Source organism: Erpetoichthys calabaricus, chromosome 1 (genome assembly GCF_900747795.2).
Source record: "Erpetoichthys calabaricus chromosome 1, fErpCal1.3, whole genome shotgun sequence".
NCBI classification, from domain to species: Eukaryota; Metazoa; Chordata; class Cladistia; order Polypteriformes; family Polypteridae; genus Erpetoichthys; species Erpetoichthys calabaricus.
This window is the reverse complement of record NC_041394.2, coordinates 21,796,122-21,821,680: the sequence shown is the minus strand read 5'-3', so window position 1 is coordinate 21,821,680 and position 25,559 is coordinate 21,796,122. Positions and strand designations below refer to the sequence as shown.

Below are 25,559 nucleotides of genomic sequence, written 5' to 3'. Positions count from 1 at the left end.
ATTAAAACAACTAACAAAGAATTTTCTACCTGCCAGGTAGGATTTAAACCAATTTAAGACCCTGCCAGAGAGGCCCACCCATTGACTAAGGCGATTTCTAAGAATATTGTGATCAATGGTGTCAAATGCGGCACTCAGATCTAAGAGGATGACAACAGATAGACGGCCTCTGTCTGCATTTACCCACAAGTCATTTACTACTTTAATGAGTGCAGTTTTTGTACTGTGATTTGTTCTAAAACCCGACTGAAACTTATCAAGAATAGGGATGGACATGGTCAGCAACAATACCCAGGTAGGCTATGGCATTTAAACGATACTCAGTTGGTACTAAGGGGCTCAAAGTGTGCCAAGAAAATACCCCCACACCATTACAGCACCACCAGCAGTCTGAACCGTTGACACAAGGCAGGATGGATCCCTGTTTTCATGTTGCTGTTGCCAAACCATCTGAATGTCGCAGCACAAGTCAGGACTCGTCAGACCAGGTGACATTTTTCCAGACTTCAATTGTCCAAATGTGGTGAGCCCGTGTGAACTGTACATCATGCGTCAAATCACAAACCACCAGTCTCGGACCAGCTGGCAGGGCTAAATCAGAGAAATGTATCAAATGATTTTCACTCCTACAGACCCTCAACACTACCAGACCAGTATGCCCTCTGCTGCACACCCCATAATTAAAAGAGCCCACTCCATTGAACAGGCAGCAGAGTGCCACCTATTAGACTGATGGAGTATGGAGGTCACCGTCACCTTCTTTTCCCCCCTTTAGAAATTCTTCTCTCTTGTGCCATCTTAGTGCCCCTCCTGCCCTTGCCAATCCCTCCCACATCACAAAGGCCATTTCACATTCTGTTTATTTGAGCTGTGACTTTAACAAGCTGGGACCGTTAAATGAGATCTTTAAGGAAGGAGCGGGCACGATGATGCGAAGCAGCGCCACAAACGCCAGCCAAGAAATGATGAAAAGCCCTCCAAATTTAGGCACTGTGCGCTCAAATATGTGCCGACCTGCTGACTTGATAGCCTGCCTGGCAGGGGCTTATAAGCTTGTAAAGTTGACAAAAGGCATCTCGAGACCACCAGCACAAAGGGCTCTGTAAACATGGCGTAGTCGTACTGAGGGGCACATAACATTTGGACGTGGGTCTCTCACATGTCAAGTAACTTAGCAAATAGTTACAACAAATAGCAGTGTGATGCACTTCCTTAAGTATGTCGCAGCGGTGTAACTCGAGACCCCTGTAGTGAAAGAATGAGGTGGGGGTTTGTTTCAGCTGTTGGAGCCTTGTGATTTCCTGCTAAAAATCCATCAAACTAGATGATGATGATGATGATGTGATCAGTGAAGAAAACCCAACTTGGGGACTCGTGCTGCTGCAGTTGGCTCTCTAGCGCCACCCTCTGGCAACGTGTATAAACACTTGGAGATGGGGAGCCCCCCCAGCCTCACAGAAATCAACTTTATAGCTCAAAATGAGCGTCTGCACACGTATGGAAATGACACAAAGTTGCCCACAAAGCTTCAAAAAAAATGTAAACAGTTCAACAAAAGACATAAAGATGATGGTGGCACAGCGGGTGCTGATGCCACCTTACAGCTCCAGACACCTACCTTCAGATCCCAGCACAGGTAACCTTGTAGGCTTTCATCCATGACTTGAAATGCCCCATTATAAGTGAACATGGGCATATGTGGACTGGCATGCCATCCCGTGTTGGTCTCTGCCATGCACCTAATACTGGCAACATAATGTTTTGTCCCCATTGTCCCATTTAACAGATCAGATAATACATGGACAGAAAAACACAATTAAATAGCAATCAAATGCCAACAGAGGCTGGCACCCCAACCATCAATACCTGGTCAGTTTTACCTGGAAAGGTGGCATAAAAGAAAAAAAATGAATTGACATGGAGGTCTCGCTTACCAGCAAGCAATGGGTGGGGTTGACACTTAAATCTCTACTTTTCTCTTAAAAGTCGGCTGCAGGAAGCAGAAAAGCACAACAAGCAGCTGGCTGGGGAGATCGAGCAGCTCAAGACGGAGATGGCACACTTGAAATCGTCGCAGGACAAAGGTAAGGTGACGGCATGTCCTCCATCAGCCTCCTCTACTCTCGTCAAAAATCAGTGTGGCCTCCTAGTGGCTGGCTGCTGAAATGCACATTCAGTTACTGAACGTGGTGGGACCCTAACCCCTCAGTTAATGGGTGTTGAGCTACACATTTCATTCTCACTACTGAAGGCTGTATGCCCCCTAGGGTCTAGCTGTGGAACTATACATTCAATTCCAAATACTGAAGGTAGTGGGACCCCCCCCCCAATAACCCCCCCCCCCAGTTAATAGATGTTGAGTATATAATTTTTACAACTAATGTCTGTAGTGCCCCCTAGGGCCTAGCTGTGGAACTGTACATTCAATTCCAAATACTGAGGGTAGAGAGACCACCACCCCCCCCCCCCAATAACCCCCCCCCCCACTTAATAGATGTTGATTATGTAATTTTTACTACTGAAGGCTGTGTGTCCCCCTAGGGTCTAGCTGTGGAACTGTACATTCAATTCCAAATACTGAAGGTAGTGGGACCCCCCCCCAATAACCCCCCCCCCCAGTTAATGGATGTTGATTATATAATTTTTACAACTAAAGGCTGTGTGGCCCCCTAGGGTCTAGCTGTGGAACTGCACATTCAATTCCAAATACTGAAGGTAGTGGGACCCCCCCCCAATAACCCCCCCCCCCAGTTAATGGATGTTGAGCATATAATTTTTACTACTGAAGGCTGAGTCCCCCCCTAGGGTCTAGCTGTGGAACTGTACATTGAATTCCAAATACTGATGGTAGTGGGACCACCCCCCCAATAACCCCCCCCCCCCCCCACTTAGTAGATATTGAGCATATAATTTTTACTACTGAAGGCTGTGTGTCCCCCTAGGGTCTAGCTGTGGAACTGCACATTCAATTCCAAATACTGATGGTAGTGGGACCCCCCCCCCAATAACCCCCCCCCCCCACTTAATAGATGTTGAGCATATAATTGTTACAACTAAAGGCTGTGTGGCCCCCTAAGGTCTAGCTGTGGAACTGCACATTTAATTCCAACTACTGAAGGTAGAGGGACCACCACCCCCCCCCATTAACCCCCCCCCCAGTTAATAGATGTTGATTATATAATTTTTACTACTGAAGGATATGTGCCCCCCTACTCTATTCAATTCCAACTGCTGAAGGTAGTGGGACCACCCCCCCAATAACCCCCCCAGTTAATTGAGCATATAATTCTTACTACTGAAGGCTGTTTGGCCCCCTAGGGCAGCATGGCCCTCTATCAGCTAGGTGTTGAACTACAAGATACCCCCCTTAGTGGTTAGGTACTGAACTGCAAGTACAAATACAGCTCCTGAAAACAGTGTGCTCACTCCTAACAAATGAAGGCAGTGGCCCCCTTAGAAAAAAGTTAGCATTGAACTTGCAGTTTGCCTCTTAACTCATGTGGGCAGCAAGGGCCTCTAGTGGCCTCCCACTGAACAGCAAGTACACATCTAACAAGGTAAGGGAGTGTGGCCCCCTCTGGCTGGATGTGGAACTGCAAGGTTAGTCCAACAAGTGAAGGGAGTGGAGCTCCTCGTTGGTTTGGTGTTGAACTGCAAGTTCAGTCCTAATAAATCAAGACAATGTCAGACCAAAGCGCAGGGGTCCCCAACTCCAGTCCTGGAGGGCCGCAGTGGCTGCAGGTTTTCATTCTAACCCTTTTCTTAATGAGTGACCCGTTTTTGCTGCTAATTAACTTCTTTTAAATTAATTGTAACTGACTTGCTCTTGAAGACTAGAGACCCCTTAATTGTTTCTTTTTCCTTAATTAGCAACCAAACAATAATGAGATACAAAATGAGCCAAAACAATTGGTGTCCGTCATATAATATCTGAAAAGAAAGAAAGATGAAGGTCTCAGATATGTTGATCTGCACAGGTCCACAAAACATTTGACCAGAGCTCTTAGAAAAGAGAAAGTCCACAATTTCAGAAATGTCTGCTATTGCACAATAAAAGTGGCAACAAGCCATGGAATTAAAGAACGAGTTTAGTGAACGACAAGAATCAGAGCCTAATGAAGCAACTGATTGGAGTTTGAGGCCCTGACTTCGTTGGTCTTCTGTCGGCTCCCTCACTTCACATTTCATTTCTCTTTGGGTGCCAATTAAGGAAAGAAATGAAGCAAATCAGAGGAATTAATCTTAAAAAAACAAGTCAATTAAGATTAATTCAAAAGAAATTAATTAGCAGCAAAAACAGGTCACTAATTAAGTAAAAGTTTAGAATGAAAACCTGCAGCACTGTGGCCCTCCAGTACCAGAGTTGGGGACCCCTGCCCTAGCAGCTAAGTGCTGAATTGCACATTCATTTCCAGTAACTGAAGGCAGTGTGGGCTCCTAGTGGCCAAGTGGTGAACTGCAAGTTAACATCTAACCAATTATGGTTGTGTGTCCCTTAGTGGCTTGATGTTGAACTGCAAGTTTGGTTCAACCAGGGAGGGCACAATACACACCCACAACTAATCCCCCCAACACCACGGATTTCAGTTCTGATTCCTGAAGGTCGTGTGGTCCCCTGGTGGCTAAATAGTGAACTGCAAGTTCAGTTCTAAGAAATGAACACAGTGTCGCCCCCAAGTGGCTCCCTACTGAACTACAACTTCTAACAGCTGGGGGCTGAACTGCAAATTCAACTCTAAACAATAAGGACATTGTGGACCCCTTGTGGCTAGGTCTTGAACTGCAAGTGTGGCCCAACCAGAAGAAAGTGTGGCCCCTCATTGTTTTAATGTTGAACTGCAAGTACAATTCCAAAGACACGAAGCAGTGTGGCGCCCTGTAGGTATTAAAACCTGAATCACTTTTTGGTTTATTTGGACTCCAAGCTGCCGGTGCTTACATTCTAGAAGTAAAGAAATGATTATATGGTGCAATTTACTTTGGATAAACCTGCAGCCCACCCATCCTGTGAGGTGGCTCATCCACTTACCCCTTGTATGGTCTCACTTTCCCCCATCCCAGTCACACACACACAATCTTGCCTTCCTTCCAGTTGAACCCTTGTCCAGCTCTACCACCCAATGGCTACAAGTCCAATATGACCTTTTAAAGCGCCCCCTCCTGCACGACTTACAGAGTGCTGGATAACAAAGTCATCCTGGGATGGGCTCCCCCTAGTGGTCTCAGGTGGTCCTGTATTGCCCCGGTCCTATAGACATATGCTGAGGACCAGATAGGCCGTCTGGCTCTGTGCAATTGTGACACGTCACAGTGCTCTCCAGCGGTTTGGAAGACCCCATATCTAATAATACGAGTCACCGGTCATCTGTCCTTATTTGAGGGTCTGTTAGCACCCCCAAGTGGACAGAAGTGGCGTTGCTCTTTTATAGCACTCAATAGATTCTCCCCAAACCAAGTGCCTGGTTTAAATATAAAGGAGCACATGTTTGTCACGCCGGGGTACAAACCCACTTTGTGAAGTCACCTACTGGCTCTGGTGGCCCCCATGACCTCAAATGGCAGAGCGCAGGAAGTGCTGAGTGAAGCTGCGTTTTCCCAAAATTACCAAAGTTCTCCCACTGATGTTCATCTCTTATAATAATCGATTTTCATCGCCCATCTTGGTGACACTAATGGGGGCACTTCTCCCAGATTCTTCATTCCAGTGTGATTAGCCAGGAGCCTTCAAGAGATGCAGGGCCCCCAAAATACCCCTAATGGCCCCCCGCTTTCAAATGGAGTGACAGACCCCTACAGCCTCTCCAACGGCTTGGTGGTTGATTTCTTGAAAGTTGTGGCTTCTTTCAAACCGATCAGGTCGCAGTCCAAAGCGGCCAACTCACTAACCGTCCTGCTCCACGCTGCAGTGGCATTGGCTTCGCTGCCTGGGCGCATCGCCGAGAGCCACGGGACTTGAACCCCTAGGACACTAAAACACACTTCTCTCTCCCCGCAGTCACAGAGCTGAGGGTCCTGCACTCTGGCCGTTCTCTGCCTGCCTGCGGCCCGGACCTCGCCTCACATGTAAGACACTTGCTTGCTTTCTCTGTGGGGCGCCTGCCGCTCACTGCTCCTCTTTTACTAAATGTGTGGTGTGCTGTGGAGTGCTGTGCCCCCATTAATCAAACAGGTAAAGCATCTCAGACCATTGGCAGACCTTGGGCATCGAGGAGGACAATCCTCACAAATCAATCTTTATTTTCTATAGCACCTTTCATAGATGCCTTTCAACACTAAGCTCTCTAGTGCCCCCACCAGGCTGTATTAGACTAACAGGGTCCCGTCAAATGATCTGCATGAGTGGACGGAGTCCGAGTTCAGATTGGTAAGGAATAGCTGAACAATTATGTGGATATTATAAGGGTGGGCTGTCAGAGGAGGGAATGTGTTGTGCCCTGGCACATCTGGGGCACCCATTTTGCTGGCATACACACGTCTTCAGGATTGTAGTGCCTAATTAAGATTGTTATGAACTGAAAGCCCCAAAATATAAGCAAGTCCAAAAAAAATGGATCAAAAATATCCACAATTGAACCCCGGCTCGATATTAGGGTCTTGATAAAATAAAACAAAATTGGCCCTGGTGTGTGTGTGTGTGTGTTTGGTGAGTTTAGTGTTTGCCCAGTGATGGACTGGCGTCCTGTCCAGGGGTTTGTTCCTGCTAGGCTCCAGTAGACCCCTGGCAACCAGCTCAGGACAAAATGGGCTAGAAAATGACTGACTGAATTCTTCACAAATACTCTTCAACAACAATGAAGCTCTGTGGAGCACAAAAAGACAGTAAGAGTTGCCCAAAATATTAAGACAATCCAATGCAGTAACCCAGGCAGTGGTTAGAGGGTCCAAAAAAATCCAGTGACACCACAAAAAGCTCAAGCACAGCAAAACAAAACCACAAGTAAACTCACCAACTCCCAAGCGCATTTGAATGTCCCGCCACACCTTTAAATGGGCTGAGGGCAGTCCCTGACAGTGATGGGCGGGTGGCCCCGCCTCTTGGGAACCGCCCATAAAGTACATACAGTAAGAAAGCCTTAGAGACCAAATCAAAAACAAAATGAATAACACATAAATAAGTCAAATGTGAACAAAAAGGACATGAAACATGATTGTGGACGTTAGGGGTTGCTGTTGCCCCCTTAAACCCAACAGACAGACGTGCAGGACACGGGGTAAAAGCAATGAGAAGTAATTTTAATGCTTCTTCTTCGTAAACAGTGTCTCCAAGCACCACAACCACCATAAGTACAAGTAAACCACAATTCTCAATAATAACACGATTGTCTTTCCTTCACACCTTCCAGCAAGCTGTGTCTTCTATGTCCTAACTCCGGCTCACTTGCTGGGTTCCCATCAATCCTTTATGTAGTCCTTGACCTTCCTTTCTTCCTCCCATGTGACTTGCCAGCACTTCCGGGTCAGATGGAGGGCTCGAGATTTCTTCAGTCCGGAAGTACTTCAGGGCTTCCATCCCTGTGACTTGGGAGTACTTCCGGGCTATATGGAAAGTAAAAATGCCCCAGTCTCCCTGCAGCGTCTCCTGGCGGCACCCACGGCTCCCTGCAGGACTGTGAAGTCGAACTCCAGATCCCATGGTGCCCTGCAGTAATCTGGGGCACCACTATGCTGCAGGGAAATCACCATCTACCGTCCTGGGGGAGGCAGTGACCCAATGTAGTTGCCTTCCCCCAGCCTCCCACTCTTTGGGCGTCCCGGCCGGGTTGAGCTGCCAGCTGTCCATCACAATGGGTTTGAACTTGAAATACAATAAAGACGGGTACAAGTAACAGCCAAAGAAACAAAGCTGCTCTGTTAGAATCATGAAGAGTCAAATACGGCAATGCTGCCATCTGCTGGCCAACAACAATAAGTAAGAAGGCAGACCTGCTGGGTCCATTAAGAGTCAACTAATGTGACGTGAGAGAAACGTCCAACTGCAGACCTGCAGAGCCACTCGTCACCAGAGTTAGATATGTCACCGCAGTCTCTTGGTGGAATTTACTAAAAATAACGAGCAGCAGCTTGACGGCAGAAGTGACGTCACCTCACGTCTCTGCTACATGCTAACTACACAAACCCTAAACCTTAATATTATATACCTACTGTTACTTCTGTCAGTTAAAAACTGCAGTGACATACAACTCTGCAGCTGGATATTATTGGATGTTGTCGACTTCAACAGAAAAGAAGAAATAAAGCTGCCCTGCTCAGTCCATTTATTCAATTATGGCAATGCTGCCACCTGCTGGCCAACTATAATAAGTAAGAAGGTGGACCTGCTGGGTCCATTAAGAGTCAACTAACACAGGGGTAGGCAAACTCATTCCTGGAGGGCCGCAGTGGCTGCAGGTTTTTGTTCCAACCCAATTGCTTAATAAGAAGCACTTATTGCTCTAGAAACACTTCTGCTTCATTTTAGTTATCTCCCTCGTTAAGATTATGAACCCTTATTGCTTATTTAAGTCTTAAACAGCTGCATTCTTGTTTTTTAATTGCTCCTTATTAGCAATAAGATGCAAATGACAAAAGAAACCAGCAGTTATCCATTTTGCTTGTTACCCTTTACACCTGTGTGTATTTATTGTGCACTATTTGGTTTAATTAAATACTTGGAAGGAAAGAGAAGAGAAAAAAGTGAAGGATTGAGAATTACCCATCCGTTTTACACTTCAAAGTATTTGGATGATATCCTTAGAATGGAAAAAAAAATCAAGGATATGAGAATGACTTGACATAGCAGAGGTAAAGCACTAACAAGCCATGAAATGTAATTATTGACAAGGATTGTTTTCTAATTAAGCAACTGGGTTGGAACAAAAACCCGCAGCCACTGCGGCCCTCCAGGAATGAATTTGCCCACCCCTGAACTAACACGATGCTGCAGACATCAAGAGTAAAGAAAAAATAAAGCTGCCCTGCTCAGAGTATCAACTCAGTTACGGCAGTGCTGCCACCTGCTGGTAGGTCCATAAACCTGCAGCAGTAAATAAAAAAGAAAACCCAGTCTGGCAAGTAACCCTCACTGCAGCCTGTGGAATGGGGCGGAGTTGGACCTTTTAGGAGGAGCTGGATGTGTGGGGCGGAGCAGGATGTTAGTATGAGTGGACATCCGCACATGAAGATACACAGCCACACACATGCACACACACACACTCACGCACCACTAGGACACACCAGGGTCAATTTAGGATCACCAGTCCACTTAACTGGCATGACACAGAGAGATCATGCAGACTCCATGCAGTGAGGACCCCGAGCCGCGGCCCTTGGTCTCCTCCTACCACTGATCCAATTGGCATTACGATTATTTTTTAAGTGTATGCTTTATATTTTTGCCAAGATGGTATAATAACCATCACACTCAAAGTGAGACCTTCATGTCCCTTAGCTGAAAAGACTGTTAATTTCTTATAAGAATACAAACATTGGGCGAGCGCTGATCTTGATATCAAGGGGCCTTTGGAAAGAGCCGGAAGAAGGATAAGAAAGACAGAATCAGAGTGCATCTGAAATTTGATCCGCATGAAACCTCTGTAATTCTATTACTTTAAACGTAACACATTTAAAATGTTTTATACGGTGGATGTCAGGAAGGATAAATAAAAACAATCCCTTTGGACAATTATTTTTGTTGCCTACAGGGTTTTGTATTACATGAAAATCTGCAAAATGCATTTTTCATTTTAAAGGCTAACCGTTGTGGAAGGTCGTGGACCCGGTCCTCCTCGTTTAATTATGACAAGAGTCGAAAGAAAATGAGCACTCGATGCCATTAAAGAAACAGAAGTCAGGGTCCTGGCATGAGAAACGCTGGTGAAGCCTGTGAGGGTCACGGTGGGAGGAGCTCCGTCCTGCAGTGGGTTCTCGATGAGAGTCGCACCTCCTACTGGGACCCACAGGATATGGAGGGGGCGGGTCTAGAGGGGGTGGAGTCAATCACCCTAACTGGGTTTCTTGTCGGCATTACGGAGGATAAGGTTAGCGCCAGCGCCCCCTCTCATCCCAGAGTAGAAGTACATCCAACTCACCTCAGACGCGCATGCATGATGCCGGACATTTCAGATTAAGACATTTAGCTAGTTAATGGTGACAGACTGCCAGTGGCATTTACTTATTTAAGCAGTAACTTGATATTAATCTGAAAGCTTTCCAGAATGAATATTTGAATCAGTGAAGCTGCAAGTGGGTCAGTGACTGTGTAAGGGAAGGAGTGAATGCGATATGAAACCCATTTTTTAACATTATAAATTACAAAAACTGCATGTTAAACATTCCCTACAGGAAAGCAATGACCAATGAAAACAGTTAATGAGGGCGCGTCGTCAACGTCCAGCTCTTCTCCAGCGAGGACCCTGCTGGGGTCATTAAGAGTCACTTGCTGCAGTGCTGCCATCTGCTGGCAGTTCAGTAAACCCTACAACAGTAAATAACAAATAGAGCTGCCCTGCAAGGTTAATTAAGAGTCGGTTACTAAAACGTTGCCATCTGCTGGCAGTTCAGTAAACCTACAACAGTAAATAAGAAAAGCTGACCTGCTGGGTCCATTTAGAGTCAGCTAATGTAATTCTACTGTTTACAATGACAGAGAGCAGTAAAATAGAAAGACAGCCGCCCCGCTCAGCTCATGAAGTCAGCAAGAGCAGCAATGCTGCCATCAGCTGGTAGTTCAAAAAACGTACCACAGTAAATAAACCATCCTGTATAACTGCCCTGATGGGCCCATTAAGGCTCAGTAGAAGATCAAGACCAGACTGCATAGTACGGACAAAGAGGAGACAATCCTCAGGTCCAAGTGCTGCCTCAGCGGACCGCAGAACAAGATGAATACCAAGCTGAACTGATCCATAGCTACTCTTATATTGGGCCTTGTGTTTGTCTTCTGTCTGCTCAGCTGGATGTCTGATTGCCCACTAACAGCTGTGTGCTGGCATTTACTAAATCTCCACCTGCTTGCAGTTCAATAAACCTACAGGAGTAAACCAGAAAGCTGCCCTGCTGGGTCCTTTAAGAGTCACCTCATGTAAGACTGCCATGTCCAACAACAGACAGCTGTAAATTTGAAACAGAGCTGCCCTGCTCAGTCCATTAAGTCAGTTGATGCAGTGCTGCCATCTGCTGGTAAATTGATACACCTAGAAACAGTAGATAGATAGATAGATAGATAGATAGATAGATAGATAGATAGATAGATAGATAGATAGATAGATAGATAGATAGATAGATAGATAGATAGATAGATAGATAGATAGATAGATAGATAGATAGATAGATAGATAGATAGGTGGTGCAGTGGTAGTGCTGCTGCTTTGTAGTAAGGAGACTGTGGAAGATTGTGGGTTCGCTTCCCGGTTCCTCCCTGTGTGGATAGCGCTTTGAGTACTGAGAAAAGCACTATATAAATGTAATGAATTATTATTATTAGATAGATATATAGATACTTTATTAATCCCAAGGGGAAATTCACAAAAAAATCCATGTTCGTAGTAAAAAGTTAAAAGTGTCCAGGGAATGAGTCTGCATAAAAGAAAGTGGTAGGAGTGAACAGTGAAACAGTGAAATAGAGGAAAAGGTAGAAAAATAAAGTCATACACGGAGCTGCTGGAATGGCTGCCACTCACAACGGTGCCTGAGTCATAAATAAGATCAACATGTCATTGTTGGGTCCATTAAGAGTCAATTAATGCAATGCTGCCATCTGCTGGCATTTTGATAAACTTGTAGCAGTAAATAAAAATGGCTTCCCAGTGAGGTTAATTAAGAGTCAATTACTGTAATGCTGCCAGTTCAGTGAACCTACAACATTAAATTAGATGATCTGACCTGCTTGGTTCATTAAGAATCACCGAATGCTATGCTGCCATCTATAATAACAGAGAGCCCTAAATAAGGAATGCAGCTGCCCTGCTCAGTCCATTAAATCAGTTGATGCAGTGCTGCCATCTGCTGGCAATTTGATAAACTTAGAAACAGTAAATATGATCAATGTTTCCTTGTTGGGTCCATTAAGAGCCAAATAATGCAATGCTGCCATCTTCTGGCATTTTAATAAACTTGCTGTAGTAAATAAAAATGGTTTCCCCACTACATTAATTAAGAGTCAGTCATTGCAATGCTGCCAGTTCAGTTAAACTATAAAACTAAATAACAAAAACTGACCTGATTGGTCCACTAAGAATCAAATAATGCAATGCTGACATCTACAATAGCTGAGAGCTATAAATAAGGAATACAGCTGGGTGTCACTTAGATTAGGTGTCACTAATTATGTTGCACCTTACCATATAATTATCTGGGATGAGCCACAGCATGAAGTTATGGGAAAGAGTAGTGGAAGCTAGGTTAAGAAGGGAGGTGATGATTAATGAGCAGCAGTATGGTTTCATGCCAAGAAAGAGCATCACAGATGCAATGTTTGCTCTGAGGATGTTGGTGGAGAAGTTTAGAGAAGGCCAGAAGAAGTTGCATTGCGTCTTTGTGGACCTGGAGAAAGCATATGACAGGGTGCCTCTGAGGAGACCCTGGAGAGGTGGAGATATGCTCTACAGAGGAGAGAAATGGAGGTCAATAGGAACAAAACAGAATACATGCGTGTAAATGAGTGGGGAGGTCAGTGGACTGGTGAGGATGCAGGGAGTAGAGTTGGTGAAGGTGGATGAGTTTAAATATTTGGGATCAACAGTACAGAGTGATATGGGACTGTGGAAGAGAGGTGAAAAAGAGAGTGCAGGTAGGGTGGAGTGGGTGGAGAAGAGTGTCAGGAGTGATTTGTGACAGACGGGTATCAGCGAGAGTGAAAGGGAAGGTCTACAGGACGGTAGTGAGACCAGCTATGTTATATGGTTTGGAGACGGTGGCACTGACCAGAAAGCAGGAGTTAAATATGCTAAGATTTGCATTGAGTGTGACGAGGAAGGATAGGATTAGAAATAAGGACATTAGAGGGTCAGCTCAGGTTGGACGGTTGGGAGACAAAGTCAGAGAGGCGAGATTGCATTGGTTTGGACGTGTGCAGAGGAGAGATGCTGAGTATATTAGGAGAAGGATGCTAAGGTTAGAGATGTCAAGGAGGAGAAAAGAGGAAGGCCTAAGAGAAGGTTTATGGATGCGGTGAGAGAGGACATGAAGGTGATGGGGGTGACAGAACAAGATGCAGAGGACAGGAAGATATGGAAGAAGATGATCTGCTGTGGCAACCTCTAACGAGAGCAGCCGACAGAAGAAGAAGAAGATTATTACACAGTAACTAGGTGTTATTACCTTGTACTTATTGTAATGGTATAATTAAGCACTCAGTTAAAACTGCTATTCCACAATTTATATAAGCACATATGTAATCATACAGGTAATTACGCGGTAAGTTTGGACACCTAATCTAAAGTGACACCTAGAGCTGCCCTTCTTGGTCCATTAAGTTAATCAGTGCAATGCTGCCATCTCCTGGCATTTTGATAAACTTACAAAAGAAAATGTCCTTGCTGGTTCAGTAAGAATCAATCACTGCAGTGCTGCCATCTGCTGGTAGGTCAGTAGTATATTTGATTACAGACACACATTGTAAAAGAAATCTCATCAAAATCATTGGTTGGACATTTATCAGAAGATCTTAATCATACGTTGTTGTCCTGTCTTGCTAAATTAATCTTAGGTTGTCTCACTTAAGGGCTTTATAATCGTGTTTCTTTCATATTGTGTATATAAGCACTGGTAACTCCACTTTATATATTTCACCTTACCTGAATAAGGGGGTCTGATGTGCCTCGAAATCTTGTATGTTGTAATCTTACTCAGCCAATCAAAGGGGCCATTTTACTTCACTTCTCATTTCAACAGTAAACCAGAAAAGCTGACCTGCTGGGTCCATTAAGAGCCAACTAATGCAATGCTGGATTAAGCCCCATTCCCAAATTTCATCTAATTGCAAGTCAACAGTGTACCCTATGAAAGGCACTATATAAAATCAAGAGTGACTGATGCTTTGCTTTTTGATTTTTGGGATATACAACGTTTTTTGGGAGCGGAACAAAATGACCGTACAAGTACTCTAATAATTGCATCCCAGGAAGACTCTTTATAAATGCAGTCCTTCTCCTTGCATGTCACTATATCTCAGTGCTTTGAGCCTTTTTCTAACCTCTTAAGCTCACAATGCATTATGAAAATGGTGTCTTCATAGAATCAAAATACAAAGCTGGAATAATTAAGGATCAGGTTAGGTGGACTAGCCTTGGCCCACGTGGGTGTGCGTTTGTTCACCCTATGGTAGATTTTTCCTGCCCTGCACTTTATTCTTACTGGATGGGCTCCAGTTTCCCTGTGACTCTGCTAAGGATAAAGCAGGTTTAGAAGATGGATGGTTGATTAAAGGATGTGAGGATCGCCTCCAGGTATGCTGTGACACTGCCCCACATAAGCAAGTTAGAAAAATAGATGGATGGATGGATGGAAGAATAGTAAACAGAAGACAAGACAGGTGGGCGGGTGGGGGCTCCCAAATTTTCCACCTCCAAAGTGCTAGAAAGTGTACACTACTGACTTCTTGTAGGCCTCTCTGGTAGACCTCTTTCCCATCACGTTATGGACCCACCAGTGAGTGACCACCCTGTTTAAACTCGCAACAAAGCCTAAATAACTTCTGGGTATGCCATTTGGGATTCTTTGCCATTGTTGGGTGGTCATCTTGGAGGATGCAACTGTCCTTCCTGCCAGTTCATTTCCTTTAAAAGAATCGGGTATCCTTGGTGCCTTTTGGAACCAGTTACCCATGTGCCTGTTTGGTGCCCAGAAGTTACCTCAAACATCACACAAGGAATCCCTCAGTGAGCTTTAACCACCCTCCACGCTCCAGCCCTGACTCTCTAAGAAGACAAGAAAATAAATAAATAAATAAGTAAAAACCTTGTAGGGGGGAAAAATGCAAGAAATTAGGGTTAGGGTTCTGAATCTCGGGAAAGGCAATTCAGAGAGAGGGAGGTTTGGCATGCAGTGAGAGTCAGAAAATGGGGTGAAAACAACACACAAACCAGAACACACATACCACCCTGCAATGGGCTGGCGCCCATGTCCAGGGTTTGTTTCTGCCCTGCTCCTCATACTTGCTGGGAGAGGCTCCAGTTTCCCCACAACCCTGCCCCTTATAAGCAGGTTAAGAAAAGGGATGGACGGATAGATGAAAGGAACTCCCCAGTAACCCAAAACGTGATCAGTCCTGTGGAGGAGTCGCTTCTGGAGCGTGACGTGGTTAAAGAGCTCTGGGTGGCACCTCAAACCACAATGGTCATAGTGAGGGGCATTTCAGTTCACTTTACTGATTCGATTCTTTTAAACAAGAGAGATTCTTAAGAGAGTCAACTCATTTGATTTATTTGGTTCATCCATAACAAAAAGGAAAACCTTTAAAGTTCCCTTTGAAGGAATTGCAAATTATTTATATTTATTAAATGCTATATTAAACATGCTCATAATTCACATTGTAGAGTATTAGCATCTTTGAAAGCAGAAGCATTATAATACTCAGTCAGTCAGTCATTATCCAATCCTAACACAGGGTCACGGGGGTCTGTGAACATGCATAATTAAAATAAGACACTAAGTTCGAGAATTATAATTCGAACAAAAATTGCGCAACTCGTTTTCAGTGAATGATTCAGTGATTCACTTCGCCAGTCAAGAAGAACAAGAATCGTGTGGCTCATTCTCGGGTAATGATTCCATTCACAAACCAAATGAATGAGGATTGTGCGATTCATTCTCGAATCAAAGGAAAGAGAGTCGTGTGGCTCGTTTTCGATTCCCTTCGTAAATGAATCATGTGGCTCAGTCTCGAATCAAGGGAGCGAGAGTCATGTGACTCACTTTCGGGTAATGTTTTAGTGATTCGCAAATTAAAAGAACGTGAATTGTGAGACTCGTTCTCCGGTATTGATTCGGTTCATGGATCAAATGAATGAGAATCGTTTGGCTCGTTATCAAATCAAAAGAGACGAGAACTGCGTGACTCGTTCGCGGGTAATGATTTAGTTCTTGAAAGAGGAAGAACGTCTGCTTAGTGCATTCAGTGAGCCAAAAAAAGTGTGTGCAAAAGTCAAAAGTAAGTACTTGGTAGAAATTGGAGTAATATTTTTATATGGTTCAGTTCTATGTGACTACAGTACTTTTTTGAATGTACAATGGTATATAAACATTATTTTAAAATTCTGTTTATAGTCTATATTCTAATAAGGAATTGTAGAAAAACAATTAAAACATTCAAATGTAAATGTGTTATTACTGCATTGTGCTTGTATGATGAACGAGAGAGTGGTCAATGACAGAACTAAATCATTATCGGCGAATGAGAACTCGAACTAGAAAAATCAGAAGTGAAGTGAAAGAGAATCCTGAATCGGACGGGCGCTTTAAACATCTAAACGACATCCCGCATGTGTTTTGGCACACCCGTATGAGCTCTAAACGAATCGATTCATTTGTGCTTGCAAATCAATTTCCCATGATCCACTGAAAGAGAGTCGCTCAAAAAGAACAAACTGTTTGTGAGTCGCCCGTCGGTAAATGGCTGCCAGTGTGAATTTGTAATTCTCTTAATGCCAATTACCCTTATTGTGTGCCATGTCGAGAATCTGTTACAGGGGACTCACGTCAACACAGGGAGAGACTGGCCTCAAACTTGGGACTGCCGACTCAGTAAGCAGCCCCTTGTCCAATGTTGGCCATCTGCTTGCTAGGGGTGCATCCTCCACAACAGCAGTCTCTCACAAGCCTTGTGAAGTTCACTCCCAAGTGAATCCTGGGCACAGCACCATTATGTGCTCAGTGTGACTGACTACAACATCCCATATAATTCAATCGCCTTTGGATGGCAGGGCAACCTTCTTTGCCACCCCATCAAATGGGCTCTGATGTAGTTCACCTGGATAAGCTGCCACTTGCTGACTCTCAACCAGCCTCGAGAGATTCTGTCTCAGTGCCAGCCTGACTACTGTGGTGCTGTGATTCCTAGTATACGTACACATACATAAGGTTAGCAGCTTTACGGAAGACGACAGAATGTCTGCCTACTAGAGTCATGTCAATTTCTTCTATAACATTGTTTAGCAAAATATCGTTACCCATTTCCAGACATGCCTTTTCTCCAATAGTTTTTTCCTTTCTGTGGTTGGCATGGCCATGGCACCTTAACACAGTAGTGCTTTGCTTCTTGCTTGATCTCACCTGCTGGTTTTCTCTGCAAAGAGTTGCTCAAGTACGAGTGTCGTGAATATTTGCTGAACCGGTGATCTCAGATTTGGGGGGTGTTGTCCGCCATTTCTCTCTTAACTTCATTTCATTTTTGCACTGTCCTTCCAGACTTCAGTGGCACCCTCACTTTGCGACTACCCACTTGTGGTTCCCATCCACCGGCATCTGCTGCTTTTCTCCAGGGTAAGTGTTTTAGAGAAAATGAAAAGCGTTGACAATTCAGGTTTCCTTCCAATTACGGGCTTAATATTCCTGTTTAAAAACACCGTTGTGGAGGAAGCGTCTTATCTTTGGATTTTTCACAGTCTTCCAAATTAGAAATGTTGGTATTTTTCTCAGATGTTGCCTCAGAGCTCCAGAGTCCTGGGTTCAAATGTGGACTTGCTCTCCATCTGTATGTGCATCACCTCTTACACCCCAAAGGTATCTCTCACTCAGAAGTGTACCCTGTGCCCATATTTATCAAGAATTACTCTAAAAGTCTTACTAGGATAAGAAATCTCAGATTCCAAGAGTAGGACATGAGAAGGAGTTATGAAGCGTCTCACACCCAACCCAGTGAGGAGAAGGGGGGTCACGTCTGAGAATGAGTGACATCACCTTTTCATGGAAAACCCCAAGCTGCAAAATGTCTCTCGTGAAGATGTATTGTAGTGTCCTTGGAAATCCTGATGACGCTTGTAGATTTCAGATACTGACGGTAAGACTCACAAAGATAATAATAATAATGATGATGATATTCAAAGAGATGTGATTACGTTCAAATAAAAGGTTTATGCCCTTCTCGTGAAGTACTGTAAGCACTGAACTGGGCCAAGATGGAAGGACCAAGACACACACACACGCTAAATGAGAGTAAAGCTCGATAACGAGGCACGTTTATTTAACGATCAATCATCCACAGCCGTACTTATAGAAGAATCGTTTCCCACAGTTATGGCCATGGAATACACCTCATAAAGTAACAGATTTTCTTTTGTTTTGTTTTTTTAACTTAAGAACACAAAACTTTACACCATTGGTCTCTTTTCCCTTTTTTGAATGTTCATCTTTAGAGTGGTCCTGTTAATTATGGACTACTCCCCATAGTACACTTGGATTCCCTCTAACAGCCACCATCACCTCACACCCCTCCTTCACCGTGCTTCCATTACCTTTCCCCTCATATTTTTTACTCATAAACGCTGTGGTAATAATTAGCTTCAACACAAGAAAAAAAGTTTGGGGCAGCCACCCATATATTGCCCCTCGCTGCATTGGGTGCATTGGTCAAGTTCCAAACTGAACAGCCCTATTGTTGGAAACATGGTGGCTTTAAAGGCCAGGACCGGAAGTGACATAACAGAACCGGAAGTGACATCTTCAAAGTTGAATCGGGCAGGTTTTCCCATGTTTGGTCTGCAGAGACAACAGAAGAAGGTTTAGCGCACCCCGCCACCCCCTGGCCTGGCATGGAATTACCATCACTTGGTCCATACAGCTCCCTCCTACCTACATGTGTGTGACAACGCCCAATTCCTCCCTCACCTTTTCTTAACCACTCGTCTATTATGTTGGCATTAATATTTTAAATTTCTTTCCATGTTTGCCAGTTCTCCCTATCCTTTCTCATCAGGCGTTGTAGTATTCCTTGAGTTGTCACTCTGTTTTTGTTCTTTTTTCTTGCCCACCATAATGCCTCTTTTCCTATATTTAATATCACCCGTGTCTTAGTTTTTAATTGGGTGACTCCCTTTGAGTTTTCCAGGCCGTACACCCCCATGTCTCCAGTTATTCGTTTAGCTCTAAACAGATTATTCCACCTTGTGTCTATTGTATGCCATAACTGTTTGTAATGCCTCATAAAGTAACAGATCCTGAAACCAGCCATTTTTGTGCCATTTCTGAAGTTGCCATCACTTTTTCGATGTTCCCTGATTGTCTTCCAGAGTCGCATGACATGTCCATCTCTCTCTCTGTGATCCCCTCTTATCTTCTGCTAGGCTCTATTTATCCAGTGCATCAGCACTGAGGAGTCTCCACCTACCTTCTGGATCCTTCCTAGACTTGGAAAGAGTAACACGAATATCCCAGGGTGTCTGTGGGAATGCAGAGCTCAGCGTAGCTCTGTGACATTTTGCTGTCAGTCACCCACCCAGCTCTTGCCGGTCTTCAGGGTAATATGATGGCTACTACAGTACACTTTGCATCCGAGACCACCTGTGTGCAGACGACAACAACAACATTTATTTCTATAGCACATTTTCATACAAAGAATGTAGCTCAGAATGCTTTACATCAGGCATGCGCAACCTTTCCGCTATTGACGGCCGCACTACAGACTTTTTACTTTAATAACGGCCGCACTACAGACTTTTTACTTTAATAACGGCCGCCAGTAAGTCCAAGTAAACTTAATAATGTTTTATGATTTATGTAAAAATTTACAGATTACACATTAAAACAGAGTATGATATATCTGACAATATTCAATTTACTGGTCTACATATGTAAAAAAATGTCTACGAAACGTCATATAGGACAAAAAACCTTTACAGCAATTGTTTCAGGAAGTTTGGAAAACATCGCCATTAATGGCTTCCTTGCTCTTGCATGTTTGCAGACAGACTTGCAAAGTCAGGGGACTCGCTGGAGACCATTAGCCGTATTCCAGACTCTAGATTGCTGTCTACCAATCGGGTTCGGTACTTGTTTTTCAGATATTTCATTCTGGAAAACGCTGCTTCGCACATATGATGACCGTTTGCTAATGGCGATAGGCAGTGTATGGACTTAGCCACAAGGCCGTACAGGCGTACACTCCCATTTCCTTCTCAGTTCCATATTGGCTAGCTGCTAGTCACGTGACTTCAAATGTACTCCTGGGTGTCAGCCCATTTCAACCGAACTTAATATTCAAGTAAGCAAATCGGCTTTCGGCGTCACCATACCGACCCGGCCGACAAAGATTCCGCGGCGTTGAGACCCCTTACTCGCTGGAGTCCAGAGACCCTACACCTGCACGGCCGCCATTACGTACACTTTAATATACACGTCCACGGCCGCCAAAGTCCTTGCCCACGGCCGCATGCGGCCGTACGGCCGCAGGTTGCGCACAGCTGCTTTACATGATGAAGAAAGAGAAAAAAGACAAAATAAATAAAATAAAATAAAATAACACTAATTAACATAGAAAAACAGTAAGGTCTGATGGTCTGGGAGGACAGAAAAAACAAAACAAAATAAAAAAGCCAGATATCTGGAGAATAAAAATAAAATTTGCAGGGGTTCTGAGGCCACGAGACCACCCAGCCTCCTCTAGGCATTCTACCTCACGTAAATGACCTCCCAATCAGTCCTCATGGTATTTAAGGTTTGGAAGAACTTGGTGACAGTCATGTGGACTGCTGGCCTTTAATCCATCAATGTAGAGACATCACGATGCTTTGATCAGGTGGTTGTGGTAGATCGTCACTACAGAAAACCGGAAAAAGAACAGAAGAGAAAGTAGGGGTTAGTATGGATTTCGGAGCCACCAGGAATGATAATGATAATTAATTGAATATAGAGAGCATCAGGATTAAACTAAGATGAAGCTATGAGAAAGCCATGTTAAAGTAATGTGTTTTTGGCAGTTTTTTTAAAGTGCTCCACCATATCAGCCTGACAAATTTCTATCAGTCAGCTATTCCAGATTTTAGGTGCATACCATCAGAAGGCCGCCTCACCACTTCTTTAAGTTTAACTCTCAGAATAATAAGCAGACACCGTGATGTTGCTTGTGATTCACATATGGGTGCTCATCCACACTTGGGGCAACGGTCATAATGTGTGTGTAATCCAATCACACCAATGACAATGGTTGAGTGGACCTTACTTTAACGTTTCCCCACTACTAATTCTGCGTATTACCTCAAGCGTAGTAAGGGCATTCAAAGTTTGGTGTGAAATTTGAGAAATGGTTGATTGCAAGATACCCAGATTCCTCACTATTGCAAAGCTGTAGTCCCCCACGGCCAAAAAACAGAACGTTACTAACATTTCATTTCGACTGATGGTGCATGGCTTCACCGCGTAGATGGAGCAATCACATGATGTACAACATTTGTTACGAATGTTATTTCATCTCAGTCAAATCGATTAGGAGTTTGTCGATGGCCAGCATTTCCAAAACATTCTGTCTTTCCCGGGATGTGCCTGCTGATTTCTGCCTGAACGCCATCTTGTGGCAGCTCACAAGAGAAGTTTCCTAAATTAGAAGTTTCCTAAATTAGTGAAAATTGATATAAAGCTTTTTACTCCTAAGAGTAGGATGACATTTGTGTCACTCAGGTTTTTGAGCCAGTTGGGACCATCTTCTACTATGAGACACTTGATAAATATGGGCACTGATCCAGGGTTCAACAAGTCCGTGAAACACTCGAAGGATACATTTGGTATTTTTCAAGTCAAAAGTTATTTCTTCATAATCGTGGTCTTTATCAATTTGACGCATGAAATTGTGTTGTAAAGTGAAGTATTTAAAATTTTAAAAAGTACCTAGCCTGCCGGAGATGGTTTGAGGTGATGGGGCTGGGATCCAAATGTGAAGAAAAGCCTTAAAACTTACCAAGTAAAAGTGTTGGGTTCTTCTTGGGGCACCCATTCAATAGAGCGTAAGAAATGTGACCAAGAAGAGAAGCCTGTTTGCTTGATGGCAACAATGCTAATAAATGATGAAAATTAAAAACAGTAAACCATCCCTTGGTAAAACAAAAGGCTTCTGGGGGGCTAGACTGGCTTCCACAGAGGTGGGTCCAAAGTGAATACGGACTTCCAGCTGGATTCACGCTGGAAAAGGCAGAACTTCCGAAGCCCCCCAGAAGTGAGATCATTTGTCTAACATTGGATTGGTCTGCACTCTGGTGTAGAAGAAGGAAGTGAGGGTAGCGAGGTGTCTGGTCTAAAAATCATCCACCATGTCGCCTCCTGTGCAGAGCCCCCAGCACATTCCCATAATGTGCATAACGACGCCAGCTTTGAAACGGCGAATGGTTTCCATTAAAGAAAATGTGCCTTCTATGTTTCTGAGGTGTTCTTGTGAGGACAACATTACAACTGGAGGTCATAACTATTATCAGATTCTCTGTATTATTTTCTTGTGGTAAAGATAATGTTTCCTGTTCGCTTGTCTGCTTGCAGTGCCACCTCAGGTCCAACCCCAGTTTGTCAAAAGTTTGGTAGCTTCAGGCCGCGTATTAACCTACACTTGTCTCTGCAGTTCCGTTTCTCCAAGGCTTCAGAGCTTATAACAGAGGATGCTCTGCACAAAAGTGTGCCAAGTGTCTGATACAGTGGCAGAGCAGTCAGTATGCCCTGAAATCCATTGCCATTGGAACCGTGAGCCAGCACTGGCAGCACATGAGCGTTCGAATCACACTGTTTTCTTATGCCGTGTGTACTCAAATTATATTATTCTAATTTTTTTATAGACAATGCTGTGTGATGAGGTGGAGAGGTGGCTCTGAGGCTAGGGATGTGCACTGGTAATCAGAAAAGGTTGCCGGTTCAAATCCCGTAAATGCCAGAAGTGACTCTATTCCATTGGGCCCCTGAGCATGGCCCTTAATCTTCAATTGCTCCGTTCTGGCTACGACGTTAATTTGCATCCAGCCCTGCATGTAGGCCCTCCAACTTACAGAGAAAACTTGGGGGTTGGTGGCAGAATTGGCACTCCAGCCACCATGAAAAACCTCAGACTGGTCCATCTGAACTAGTGTGGTGCTGAGGTGTCACCCGTCACATGGCTGCACTCAGGTCCTAATCTGGGATCATTGTGAGTTGGTTTGTCATGTGGTGGGTGCAGCATTGCGCTGTATCAGCGTGTGCTCCTAACCTCTGTGTGATGGAAACCAGGGTACAAGCAAGCAACAAACCCCAACCATGATGACACAGTACAGTTCCAGGTTCAAATAAATGGATGATTTATTATACACAGTACCTCGATGTACGGCACAAAGCACAACTAATCTCTCCTCCAATCCACCTCTCCTCTCTTCACCGCACTGCCCTCCTCCAGTCAAGTATTGCTCCTCTTCCTCCCAGCTCCAACTCACCTGGACAAGGGAGTACTTCAAGTGCCAGGGCTGTTGTCCTGAAAGCTTGCATATTGTAATCTTTTTAGTTGGCCAATAAAAGGTGTCATTTTCCTTGATTTCTTATCACATCCACAATGGCTAACACGGTACAACACCCTAGTAGTATCACACATAGTGAAAGACAGAGCAATTGTGTGACTCTTTTCAGTGTTTATTGTCTAGTTGTCTTCAGGGCAGAGACAGCGATTGATTTTCTGGGATTCATCATTCAATGATGTCCATAAGTGCTCTTGGAGACAACTCTGAGGTGAAACCACAGATTTGGGGCTGCAAGGTGGGTTTAAAAGTCTACTTTTAAAATGGCTGAATCCCATTAGGTTGGTTTGCTTTTTGTGTGTTTTTCGTTCCTAAAACAACATGGGTACACCATTTTGCAATATGTGTGTAATCTCAAGACACCGAACATTCCTTGGACATATTTGGTAAGCGTAAAGGCTTTTTTTCACATTTGGACCCCTGATCCATGAATTCTAATTTAAAATGCAAGGACAGGTTTAGTGTTTTTTTTTTAATTCATAAAAAAATAGAATGGAATTTTATGTGGTGAATTAATATGTACCATGATTACGAAGAAATAACTTACCAAAAGTTCTCTCACTTGAGAGTAGTGTCTTTGATCCAAGGCTGGTTCCACCAGTGCCCCCAACGCTATCAAGACAGGCCTCAGCCCTCCATAACAGTTCATTCAATTGGGGAGGATGAATAAAAGATGGCTGATATACTCCAACTTACTGTGTCTTCTCCACTTCCCACCAACTGTGCAGGTGCCTCGCCCAACTGCGAAGAATGAGGGCTACCTGCTCCTCTCGGCAGCCAGGTGGGGCTTGACTATGAACGTGCTCAGCTGTCTGTCGGAGCTCTCCTGAGGCCCAGGACCAAATGAACGCACACCGATGTTCAAATCACTACGCCTGAGGTTCACAAGAGAGACAGAGATGTGTACTCCCCTCCAGATCGACTAGGAGATGGCGATCATGGGGAGCACAGTGATGTACTGAACCCAGGATGGCGACTAAAGACAAAGAGAAAGACAGAGAGAGTGAGAGAGAGACCACGGTCCACTTCAAGCTACTGATGCGCACGATCTGAAGAACAGTATTTATTTTTCAACGTATTTATGCTACGCAAAGCTCACATAAAATGCAAGCTGTGCAATTCGTTTTTGAGAATACACAGCACACGGATTGTCAGGTGAAGAGGCGATATCGGACGACAATCTCTGGAAGACAGAGACACACAGAATGGGTCTTGGACAGCTGCAAATCCAGCCTACAGCTCTGAGCTCCGAATTGAGGAACGGTCAAATCTTTATGGAATCTGCTGACAGCAGAGCGAATACGGATTTCTGTTTGAAAGAATTGTATTGGTTTGGGCGTGACTTGGACTTTTCTGTTTTTTTTTTTTAAAATAACATCCAATGGACTCGATGGCTTGTCGCCACACTATTTAACCTCTGACACAGCACTGTTCACAACGGGAATTTTTCCTACATTTGCATTTTCCCCCCCGTTACACCCTCAGTTGAAGGTTTGTATTCCTTACTTTAAAATTTGAGTGTTCACTTTTTGTCGTATTGTAAACAGAGCTGTCATTTCTTGAGTGGTGAAGAACTGTGGCTACATAAAGTGAAGGCCGGACGGGGGACCGATTGGGACAGGAACGCTTAAAAGTCCATACAATTCAGGATGCAAAACTGAAAAGAGAGGATGACTGGCCGATCCACGGGTTTGACACCAAGTATGTTACCTCAGCAGGCCTCACTCCCCTATGATGTGCTTCAAATACAAGATGGTGTTCGAGTCCAGGAAGAAGGAAAAACAAAATCTAAACATATACACACTCGCCAACACAACAAACGCCATATTATTACTTCACAGACGAAAGCCACCTCAACACTACTACGTTTACATTTTAAAAAAGCTTTTATAAATAAAAAAGATCTCCACCCATGCTAGCATTTTCATATTTATCAAAACACGTCCACCAAACAACAGTGACCAGAAATGTATATGACATCGCTGTTCACCTACACGGAACACAAGGAGGAAATGTCCTCCTTGAAGGGATGGTTAAGCCTAATGCCACACAACAAATGCGACATTACGACTTCACAGACTAAAGCCATGTCCACACTACTACGTTTACATTTAAAAATGGCTTTTAGAAATA

The 25,559-nt window shown here is 44.1% G+C and overlaps 1 protein-coding gene across 2 annotated transcripts in view; it reads left to right on the top strand.

Annotated features, from left to right (window-relative positions):
- The window catches only part of LOC114647552 (myotonin-protein kinase), a 437,098-nt gene extending 412,147 nt beyond the window's left edge, over positions 1-24,951 (top strand). The window contains exons 13-16 of one of the 2 annotated variants that reach the window (XM_051934117.1): positions 1,987-2,084; positions 5,996-6,063; positions 17,383-17,457; positions 24,155-24,951. In XM_051934117.1, coding sequence (XP_051790077.1) covers positions 1,987-2,084; positions 5,996-6,063; positions 17,383-17,457; positions 24,155-24,256 — 343 coding nt within the window. In that variant the 3' untranslated portion in view covers positions 24,257-24,951. The remainder of the gene's footprint in view (positions 1-1,986; positions 2,085-5,995; positions 6,064-17,382; positions 17,458-24,154) is intronic. The other variant, XM_051934119.1, reaches the window with a different exon arrangement.
- Positions 24,952-25,559: the final 608 nt, after the last annotated feature.